We start from the raw sequence: 12,193 nt of genomic DNA on the forward strand, positions 1-12,193 counted from the left end.
TTTTTTAGCCGAGATAAAATGGATCCCATACAAGTTATCGATAACTTGTATGGGAATTTTATCTCAGCTAAAATTTAGCGCGAGCAGCGTACCAGGCTTTACGTACATAATATGTATTATTATTATATTATTTCACCGGTTTTTTCTGTAGTTCTACGTTTGCTGGGAAGCACTCCATATATTTGCCCCGTTCCATTGGAGGTGGTAGTTTACTCATGAGTAGATCTAGTACTAGAATTAACACATGATCTTCTACTCGAGGAGATACGAATGTGTAGTTGTTGTACTAGATTTCTACTCACGTCACGAGTAAACTACCACCTCCAATGGAACAGGGCTATTATATCCTCTAAGCTCACGACTCGTGAGTTCCTTGCTCTGGTACATTGAACACAGCTTGTCCTGTCATTGGTTTATAACAACCCTGTCTTTGACATTTCAAAATTTCTGCATTGACGTTTGTTTGTTTATTTCCTACCTACTGAAAGTAAAAAAAGTTTTTTAATATTTTTCTGCAACATTTTTATTAATAAAATTTTACAAAATGCCCCGCAAAAATGCCAACATTGAAGAACTACAAACTTTTTTCAAGTCTCATAGTAAAATAAAAGAACAAAAGGCCCACACTTCCAAGGTAAATGATGCCGGTTTTGTAGCATCAATTCAATTATTTCAGGAACTACATTTTATCTTATTATTTCTTGGTTATTAGGTTCACTCAGTTGGTTGGAGCTGTGATGGCAAACGCCTAGCATCAGGATCTTTTGATAAAACAGTTGCAGTCTTCACACTAGATCGAGAACGTGTGGTAAGTTGTGTAGCACTTTAATAAACTCAATGGATTCCTAACCTTTTGCATTTACAGAATAAAGAAAACACTTATCGTGGCCATACTGGATCAGTAGACCAACTATGTTGGCATTCATTCACCCCAGAACTACTTAGCACAGCTAGTGGTGATAAAACGGTCAGAATCTGGGATATTCGAGCGGGAAAATGTTCGACAGTGACGAACACTAAAGGAGAGAACATTAATATCACTTGGTCACCGGATGGTAGAACTATTGCTGTTGGCAACAAAGAAGATTTGGTTACTTTTATTGATACTAGAACAAATAAAGTTCGAGCTGAGGAACAGTTCAATTTTGAGGTGGGTTAAGAAAACTGGAATCAGAAAGAAAGTAAACCATTTTATCTCATTTTATCTTTGTAAGCTTTTCGTTTTCTCTGATTTAGGAGTTATTCTCAACAATAAATTGACTTTCACTGACCATTATAACTTCATAGTTAAAAACGCTAATAAAATTCTAGGCTTTATTAAAAGATTTTTTCGTGACTTCCGTGATCCCTACGTCCTTCTATATATATTTTTAGTTAGACCCATACTTGAATACGGATAATATGGGCACCTTACTATTCTGTTCACATAAAAAGACTTGAAGGCATACAGAGAAGGTTCTTCCTTGGTCCGAAAGAACCACGTAGCCTCCATATTCTCACAGACCCTTGCTTGTAAATTTTCCCTTACTTTCGCAATATACACTCAGAGAAAGAATAGTCATTTTAAACTATTTTTAACTATTTTCATAGTTAAATTGGGGATAACTATTTTAAATAGTTCAACATATGTAGTTAATTGTGACTATTTTAATAGTCTATCCAAGTATTTTCCAAAAAACAGTCTCCGTCTTGCTCTCGATGAGTAAACATCATTTAGCAAATTTGACAGCGACTTAGGATCTCGATAAATAGCGTTATATCCGTCCTTTTCTCTCCCGAGTGGTTCATTACTAACCGGTTGTACTTTCTTTATTTTTCGCTAATAAAGCAAATCTTCATCGTTTGCACGTGGTAAATAAGTTTTTTTCCCTTTATCTTTCCCCAAAATGGGGTCAAAAGCTAAAGGGAATCGATATGAAGGGCTGTCTCCTGACGCCTTACTATCGAACCCTCCAAAAAAACAAAAAACTATAACACACGAAATATTCCCAACTCTCCCAAATAAAACTTTTTCCAAAAATCCCAAATTCGTGGTTATCTCACAAAAGAGCGATGAGAATCCCATCTCATCTGTCAGTATTTTTGTGTTAAAAAAAGTTATCGATGGTATTAGCACCGAATACGAAAATATTACACAACTACGAGATGGTAGTATTCTTATTTTAGCAAACAGTGATAAGGTTGCCGAAAAGTTCTTCAAACTAAAAAAAATTGCAGACACGTGTCCAGTGCAGGTTAAATATCACGACCGTCTCAACTCCTCAAAAGGCGTAGTATATGCTCCCTGGATCAAAACCCTTCCAGAATCCGATATAGTTGAGGGAATGAGCGAACAAAACGTTACTGAGGCCTATAAATTTAACAAATTTATTGATGGCAAATTCGTCCCATCTGGTCTTATCTTGCTTACATTCAACCTATATCAAGCTCCTTCTACGGTTGAAATAGGATGGAACAAAGTCAAAGTAAATGAATATATTCCCAATCCTATGAGGTGCCGGAATTGCCAGCTGTTGGGCCATACAAAGAAGCGTTGTGAGAAACCTCAAATGTGCGAAAAGTGTAATTTACCACCACACATACCAGAAATCTGCACACGAACCATGTGCGCTAACTGCCTAGAGCCACACCCTTCTTCCTCATTAGACTGTCCAAAATACAAACAAAACAAAGACATTCTCACAATAAAAACAAGAAACAAGTGCACAATGGCCGAAGCCAAGCGCGCTTACAACCAAATAAACCCAACAAACACACCCCCCAGCTCTAATGCCTACTCCTCCAAAGCTCGTGAAGCTATCTCAAAGACCCCAAATACCCAGACTCAATCAAAAAAACCAATAGTTCCTATCCGCACTCAATTTCAATCATCCGCAATCCCTTCCGGCACATCTTCAATTCCAAAAAATATCCAAACTCCATCCAACAATGAACAAATTTCTACATCTCAACCATCCAAAACACCTCAATTCAACAATTCTAAACCAAACAACAATATTTCATTAACAACAACAACAGCAACAGCAACAATATTAAGCTCTCAAACCCCTCCAAAATCTCCTTTCTCCTCGATTACAAATAATTTAATTGAAAACAATTCTTATTATATGCAAACATCTGATGATGAGCAAACATAATTCCAACAATAACAACCCAAAGCTCAGGCCACGATCCTCTTCGATCGCCGGGCGTGCTTGCCTATCTGATAACGGATCAGCAAGCACGTCTGGCGATCGGGGGGGGGGGGGTCGTGGCCTCCATCCGATCAACAAAATAAAGCAACAACAAATATACTCTCTCTACAAACAAATGATCCATCAAAAAATACCACCAATGATCCGGGCACAGGAAATCACACTCTTTTTGCTTCGTGCAAAAAGAAGCAGTGGGAGCCCTGCCAAATAAAAAACATGACTCTCAACATTCTGCAATGGAATTTAAAAGGTTTTTTCAATAACCTTGACGAGTTAAATGTTTTATTAAAAGAATACAACCCAGGTCTAGTAGCACTGCAAGAAACACACTTACCCTTCCGGTCATCGGTTAACGTACCAAAGAGCTACAATGGGTATTTTACAAATTCAGAAAGTAACACTACTGGTAAACAGGGAATAGGTATTCTTATAAAAAAAAATATCCCACACAAAATTCTTTCCATTAATTCAAACTTGCAAGTTATCTGTATTGAGTTCCAACTCCATATAAAAATTACCTATATAAACATTTACATTCCTCCCCAGCAAAATATACATGCAACCGATCTTAGCAATATTATTTCACAAATAGACCCTCCAATCATAATCGGTGGCGACGTCAACGCATGGAGTAGGTTATGGGGATCTTCTACCACCAATAAAAGAGGCCGTATTATTGAGGATTTCTTGTTAAACTCCAACCTAATAATTTTAAACGATGGTTCGCCCACCCACCTTTCAACCCATAACACCTTTACGCACATAGATATAACCTGCTGCTCTTCAGAACTATTTCCAGGAATATCCTGGAAAACTACAGCTGATCTAAATAATAGTGACCACTTCCCCATTATAACTACCCTGTCTCTTGGGAAAACATTAGAAAAATACCCTCCAAATCTCAAATTCAAAACCGATTTAGCTGATTGGTCCAAATATCAAAACACAATCCAAAATTATATAGCAGACAAACCAACTAGCCTCAATATTAACAAAGAAGCAGCTATACTTCAAAAAGCGGTAAGGTCAGCGGCAAATTCATCTATTCCTCAATCCAATCCTTCATGTAATCCGAGAGTTAAAAGAGTAGTTCCCTGGTGGAATTCGGAGTTAACAAAACTTCGCAAAATTAAAATGTCTGCACTTAAAACATTCCAGAAAAGACCTACACAAACTCATTTAATTTTGTACAAAAAGTCTAACGCAATATTTAGAAAAGCACTTAAAGACAGCAAAGCTAAAAGCATCGGTGAGTTTACTGCACAGATTTGCCCTAGCTCGACTCCAAAGAAAATGTGGCAAAATATTCGCCGCCTTACAGGTAACTCTTCACCATCTAAAATTACTAGTATAAAATGTCAAGATGTAATAATTACGGACACAGCCAATATGGCAGATTGTTTTGCCCAAACATGGTCTGCATATTCAAATGACACAAACTTTGACTCACAATTCAGGTGCAAAAAAACCGAAACTTCCAGCTACATTCCAGGGGAATTTACCACCAATCATTTCGCCCAAACAATTGAAAAACAAATAACGCTTCTTGAATTCGAAGCTTCTCTCAGTAAAACTAAGGGTAAAACTCCGGGAAGAGATAGGATATCCTATCCAATGATTAAAAATCTCCCCGTTGCAGCCAAGCTAAGGCTCATCCAGCTTTATAACAACATTATCGATACTTCCACGATACCCCAAAACTGGAAAAATGGTATTTTGCTTCCTATTCCAAAACCAAACAAGGACACTTCTCTTATAGAAAGCTATCGCCCAATATCGTTAATATCATGCTTATCTAAAGTCTTAGAAAAAATCATCGCGAAACGTCTTCTTTGGTTTACAGAGGCAAAGAAATGCATATCTTCTAAACAGGTAGCTTTCAAACCCAACAAAGGTTGCATAGATGCCCATCTCCATTTAGACCACTACATTTCCAAAGCTATCTCGTCAAAAAACCACGTATCCGTGATGGCCTTGGATTTCGAAAGAGCCTTTGAGAGAATCGGTAAACATGTTATTCTTACAAAATTAAAAAAATGGGATGTTGGTTTAAAAATTTTCAAATATGTCGAATCATTTCTCTCAAACCGCAAATTTTCTTCAAGAATTAACAATTGTCTCTCCAAACTATATACACTAGAAAATGGTATACCGCAGGGATCTCCCCTCTCGGTAATGCTTTTCACCATAGCTTTTGACGACATTAGCTCCATACTCAATGGTCATAAACTGCTAGACCACTGTCTCTACGCCGACGATGTGTATATTCTGAGCAAAATTTCCGACTTAACAAAATGCAAAGATCTTTTTCTAAATGCCATGCAAGATATCCTTGCATGGTGTTTAGAATCTGGAGCAAAATTGTCACTTACAAAATGTAAGACATTGCATATTTGCCGCAAACTTAATTGTCCTAATCTAACTTTATATGTAAATAATACACCTATCCCTAATGTAAATAACTTAAGTATTTTAGGATTAATTTTTAGTAATAAGTATTATTGGAAGGAACACTGTCTAGAATTAAGAAAATCCCTAGCTGCGAGATGTAATATAATAAAATACTTAGGTAGTAACAAATGTAATATCCATGTAAATACAATGTCACATATAACAAAAATGTTAATTTTAAGTAAAATTGATTTTGGTATCTATATATACGGCAAGTGTGCGAAATCAACCCTCAACATTATTAAACCTCCTTACCACCAAGCAGCAAGAAAATGCCTCAATGCTTTTCCAACAACACCAATACGGAATCTACTAACTGAAGCTGGACTTCCATCCGTAGAACAACGTATAGAAGAAATGACTCTGAAATTAACACCGAAATTAGTTTTCTCCAGGAATTCAGTGATTGACGACGACATAGTGAACGCACTGAACCAAAAGTCTATGAAGAGAATCCCATCAACTCTAAATCTAGCCTTAGTCAAAGCTAACCAGTTTCAACTTCCGACAAAACTAGGGTACAACTTCAAACCGTCATTTCCTTCTTGGCAAATCAATCCAGAATTACTAATCATGGACCTAGCTCAATATAATAAAAATGACACCAGTCACACCATTTACCGAGCTCTTTTTTCGAGCATCGCATCGGAACTTCGTACCAAAGGATGGAATTTCCTTTTCACCGATGGTTCTAAGACCCCAGACAACACATCATACGCAGTAACACAAGAGAATGGTCAAATAATGAGCATTGGCATTTTGCCGGGTTTCACATCCATTTTCACAGCTGAAGCTTTTGGTATTCTACAAGCAATCAACACAGCAGCTAAACAACGTAGTAGAACTATAATCTGCTCTGACAGTATGTCTGTGTTAAAAGCTACTATAAACCCAAACAACAATGTAGAACTAGTAACCGAAATAAGAAATCAGCTTTTCAAACTGCAAAATAAAATCAAACTGATGTGGGTACCCGGCCATACTGGCATATGCGGTAACGAAGAAGCAGATCGAGCTGCCAGTTCCACAAAAGAGGCACCCGTTTACTCCTTCAACATTTTTACAAAAAAAGACATGAACAAATTCATACAAAATTCTCTAAGAAAGAAGCAGCTAAATGATTGGAGCCAATACCATCACCACTATAAGGAAATTAACCGCTACAAAACATATCCTCAATACCCGGATCTACCAAAATATAAAATCAGAAATTTTATTCGACTTAGGCTTGGACACACAGCCGTCACTCACGAATACCTCCTCACCAAACAAAACCCGCCCATATGCACCACTTGCAACGAAACTTTAAATTTAGAACATTTATTAAAAAATTGCATAACATCTAAAAAGTTTTTAAAAAATAATAATGTATATGATCTACTTACAACTCCAAATCATACAAATATTGAAATTATAAACAATCTCATATCAAACCTAAAAATTAAAATTTAAATTTATTTTAAAATACCCAGAGCTAATAGTCCTCGCAGCTAGGCTCTTTAAAAATTTATATTAGCTAGTTACTTTTAAGTGCTCGTTAATAAATAATAAATAAATAAAAATAATTTTCCAAAACTAACTATTAAATAGTCAATTTAACTATTAAAATAGTTATTTGTGAATATTTAAATAGTTAGATGGAGGGAGGGGCTATGGGACTACATATATACAATGCATGAGGGGGGTGATTGTATAAAAAGGGAAATTGTATAAAAAAAACCACTAAAAATGAAAAAATTGTTAGTTGTATTTTTTTTTTTTATATTTAGAATCGTTTTTATACAGTGTCCCAAAAGCAGTGGTTCAAACGAAATGCTGATGGACCAAAATAAGGACTCGCGGAATTTGGTAGCTTGGTCTCCCTGTTCATAATTGATTTTTGTTTAACTGAAAAATGTTTTAAATAATTTTGAACAATTAATAATTAATACTAATTAATTATAATGATAATTTCTTACTTTTATTTGGAGCAACACCCTGAAAAAAAATTTGTATGATTTAAAACTGGGGTCGAATTACGGCACACGATTACGATCATACGTTAACATTTGACTATTTCTGTCTCTATTTAATTATTAGAAAAGGATAGGGACACATAGCAACCATTCGTTAACGAACGTATGCCGTAATTCGACCCCTGGTTTATCTCGAAAATGGAGACTTTTGTTTAAAAAAAATTAAACGAACAACAGGTTTAATTCTTTTTAAACAAAAGTCTTTATTTTTGTACCACACGACTTGAAACTTGTAGTCGCACTGGCACGCTTCGACAAGATAGTTTTCTGTAACTATACAAAATAGTTACTAATAACTATTTTGCTGTGGCATGTGATTATTACAATAGTTATTTCTAACTATAAACATAACAGTTAAAAATGACAATTTTAAAAATTATGTACCTACGTAATTATTACTGAATAGTATATTTTAACTATTTTTTTAATAGAACTTTAAATTTTTGCTATTTAACTTTCAACAGTAAGGGTTATTAAATGAATACAAAATAATTTTATGTTTAGATGTCGAACTTTAAAAAAAAAATAAGTTAAATTTTTTTTTAAAACTTTTATTAAAAAATGCAACACCGGCAATTTTTAATCTATAGAGTTTAAAGTATTTTTAATTACCGACGTTTGAAAAAAAAGATCATCAAAATCTAAGCTGTTCGGCCGGGTTCCCTAATATTGCCAATTTTTGAGCTTTAGTTACTCCACTATTATTGTTTTACGAATAAAATGAAAAATGAGTAGCTACTGAGTATTAGAAAAAAACACGTCTATGATTTATTTATTTTGTAGGTAAAATTTGTGTATTAAAATTGTATTTAAATAGCTTTTAATTCTATCGTTAGATCATTAACGAATTAATAAATATAAATATATCCCCGACCTTTCATTTAGGTAAATGAAATTGCTTGGAACAACACCAGCGATATGTTCTTTCTCACAAATGGTCTAGGTTGTGTACATATCCTCAATTACCCTGGACTCGAATTACAACATGTTCTAAAAGCTCATCCTGCCACTTGCATTTGTATTGAATTTGATCCAACAGGTTTGTTTGTTTGCATGTCCAATTTAAAAAGTACAATTATTAAGATATATTATAAATTTCCAGGAAAGTATTTTGCTACTGGATCAGCAGATGCCCTTGTATCTATTTGGGATGCCAATGAACTAGCTTGTTTGAGAGTTCTTTCTCGATTAGATTGGCCAGTGCGTACAATATCATTTAGTTATGATGGGAAGCTTCTAGCATCAGCTAGTGAAGATCTATTAATTGATATAGCTCATACTGAAACAGGTATAATCTTATGAAATAAATAAAGTTGAAATAAATCTGAAAACCTTCATTTCGTTTCTAGGAGAAAAAATATCAGACATTCCCGTAGATGCAGCTACTTTTACAGTTGCATGGCATCCAAAACAATATTTGCTGGCTTATGCATGCGACGATAAAGATAACAACGATAGGCGCCGAGAAGCTGGCAATTTAAAAGTTTATGGTTTTTCTGAATAAAATTTATTTTTCTTTTTTTCATGAGATGTTTTATTTTTGTACTAGCCCTATTCTATAACGGATTCGGGTGAACTTTCTATTCACTTGATTAATCACGTCGAATTGGCTTTAAAAATCTTTTATCTTTCAATAGCAAAACGTTTGGTTTTGAAAGTTTCAAGAAAAAACTTTTTATGCAGAAAATCTACCAATTTTCCATTTAAAACGGAATTAACTTAACTTTTATAGTCCTTAATAGACCCAAAAATGAAGAGTTTGAGGAGATAGTCCTATTACTATGGCCCTTTTTGCGAGTGTCGTTTTTCTATAGATAGACGACTTTTTTCGATCATCGAAATGACTTTTGGTATTGTGAATCTTTATCAATAGAGGACTTTTGTCGAAAATCGATAATGAATGTTGGTGTTGTGAAATTCTGTTGTGAACGAAATTTTTTTGTTTTATCGCTCGATCTTTTTCGTTTACAATTTTAATTTGGAATCAGAAGGAAGTGATTTGCAAAAAGTCAAATCTTTTCCTATGATTACGCAAAAAAACAGGAAAATGTTTCCAAAATCCTGGACGTAAAAAAACAATAAATATAGAAGGCCTTATTTAAATCGTTTTCGATTGTATGTCCAAAAGTGTCTGCAAGCATCTAGATTTTAGAAGTCTTCAGAATTTTTTAAATTTTCAAGCAAGCAATAAAATTCATAATTGACTAGATGCGACTCAAATTTTAAATGTTTGAATGTTTTCTTTAATGAGTGAATCTCTGAGGCAAACCAAACGAAAACGACATTTATCGTGATGCAAAATCCTAAATTTTTTGCTGAATCAGCCATAAACTGATTATTTAATAACTAGACCATTAAAATCGCACCATTTTTTGTTTTTCTTTTCTATTTGGGAAAAAAATTGAAAAAAACCCTTTCATTTGACTGTAATTTCGTATTCAGAGTAATTTTATGGTTAAATTTTTTGTTGAGCTTTATTTTTTTTTGGTAGAAAACATACTTACTCCACATCTGTCTTTCTTCAAGTTCGCTATCTTATTGGAACGTTGTTTCTCCTCTTAATATGGCAATAGCTGTGTGTTTTCGGCATTGCTATCCGTATCCGCAGTTGGCGTTTACATGCACAACAAAAACAACTCGCAGTTGCCGATAGGAATAGAAGCTTAACCAAGATGCGTATAGAATTTTGACGAAATGTTTAAGTTTACGTTTTTCTTTCTCTTTAACCTAATCTCTAATGCCTAATTTCAAATTACCGTCATGGACTCTCTCGTGATTGGCCATTAAAGCACAACTTTTGAAGTGCGGAACGGTGTCAGAATTAACCAAGTTCTATAACAACTTTGGCACTACACACTTATTTACAGGAGCCAATTCGAATTTGATGACCTTCTTACTTGTTTAACAAAGAAGCCAGGAGTTTCAATCTTGTAACATAGTCCAAATCAATCATTTCAGCTGCTTAGTAGTAGTAGTTCTTGAGATATAGGGTTCAAAATTAAAAAAAAAATGCAATTGTCAGATTATCATATGGAAATTTGACATTCAGGTAGCAAGGTAACGTTCTATTTCCGGTGAATTAATATAATATGATTAAATCTCAACATTTGAGATTTGAAACTCAGAGAGCGTGGCACTCACTCTTTTGTACTAACTATTAGGTACCTTATAATCGTAAAACTATGAATCTTAAGATTCACAACCGCCCTTTTAAGCATTTAAAATATCGATAGCTTGAGATTTTCTAAGTAAAGGGCGTGGTTAGATAACCCACAAAATGACGAAAAAGTAATATTATTTTAAAATTCTGCAGCCTTGCGTAATTTTTCACGCAGAATTAATGGCTAAGACACGAACTTAGAGTTAATAAAAGGAAATTTAAAATATGTAGTACTGCAACAACATCCACTTATTCAGCCTGTCTGTTAAATTTTAGTCAGATTGAAAACAATTTTGTTTTCAAAGATTCTAAACTGACTCTCCAAGGTTTTATGCAGTTTAGTTTGTTTTTGTTATATTTTTCATTTCAATGAATCTTTGTTTGCAGTTTTTGTTTGATATATTTATTTGAAAACTCTCCAAAAAAAAAAAGGATGAAAAGATTCCTGTTTAAAAAAACTTTTATCTTAATTTTCATAGAGCGAATCTTTTTGATTGAGCCTTTCAGGTTTCGGAAAAATTACTAATGCTGATGTTTGTTGTAGTCCTTCTCCCACACGTAGCTTTAAAAGAAAAATACCGTCATAAACCCCTTGTAACCGCATTTGACTGTCTTAGCAAATTCTCATCCTTTCCAATAGTTAAATAAAACATCAAACAAAACAAAATACGATTATATCCACCCATTGGAAACAAAAAAATTTATGTTTTATCAAATAAAAAAAGAAGAAACAAAAAAATAAAGAAACAAATTTTTTACAATTATATTTATGTTTTCTAGTGCAATCTTTCTTATTTATTCAAATCTCGAACTTATAAATGTAGTTGTTTAATTTTTTGTTTTTGTTAAATGGTTTCCTTTTTTTTTTCTTTTCTATATAAATCACTTCTATATAATAAGTATGTATAACTAAAATAATATTTAATAATAATAATGAACAGAAAAATTTATTTTTTTCTTCCTTTTCTTTAAAAAAATTATAATATCCTAAAAATAAAAAAAAAATACATAGTAATAAAAAATTATTTAACACAATTTTAATTGTAACTAAATCAGGAGAAACAAAAAAAAAAAACTCAATAATAATGAAAATAATTCTTATTACAAAAAAAAAAACAATTGGTATTTTTTTTTTGTTTTTTTCCTTTGTTTTTCATTTTATTAATATTATTTATTTTACAACAAAAATGCTTCAGTTAATTTATTATTATGTATTGTTATATCATTTATTTTTGTTTGCTTTGTTTTTTTTTTATTTTGTGGTTAATTCTATGAATGAATTAAATGATGTTTGTTTTTTTTTTTGTTTTTATTTTGAATGAATTGTATAATGAATTCCTATCTCATTACGATATTCACTTTTATTATTATTA

General features: G+C 33.2%; 1 protein-coding gene across 1 annotated transcript; it reads left to right on the forward strand.

Annotated features, from left to right (window-relative positions):
• The first annotated feature begins 454 nt into the window (after positions 1-454).
• On the forward strand, positions 455-9,185 carry LOC129915408 (THO complex subunit 3). The gene is made up of 6 exons (XM_055994923.1): positions 455-634; positions 713-808; positions 866-1,150; positions 8,546-8,699; positions 8,763-8,948; positions 9,010-9,185. The coding sequence occupies exons 1-6, from the start codon at positions 545-547 to the stop codon at positions 9,162-9,164; spliced, it is 966 nt and encodes a 321-aa protein (XP_055850898.1). The 5' UTR covers positions 455-544; the 3' UTR covers positions 9,165-9,185.
• The last annotated feature ends 3,008 nt before the right edge of the window (positions 9,186-12,193 follow it).

The sequence above is a fragment of the Episyrphus balteatus genome, chromosome 3 (assembly GCF_945859705.1).
Source record: "Episyrphus balteatus chromosome 3, idEpiBalt1.1, whole genome shotgun sequence".
NCBI lineage: Eukaryota > Metazoa > Arthropoda > Insecta > Diptera > Syrphidae > Episyrphus > Episyrphus balteatus.

Excerpts from the sequence above, each read along its gene's own strand:
- LOC129915408 (XM_055994923.1), top strand. The coding sequence starts at position 545 with ATGCCCCGCAAAAATGCCAACATTGAAGAACTACAAACTTTTTTCAAG. Across the intron at positions 635-712 it reads AAAAGGCCCACACTTCCAAG|GTTCACTCAGTTGGTTGGAG; the intron begins GTAAATGATGCC and ends CTTGGTTATTAG. Across the intron at positions 8,949-9,009 it reads TATAGCTCATACTGAAACAG|GAGAAAAAATATCAGACATT; the intron begins GTATAATCTTAT and ends TTTCGTTTCTAG.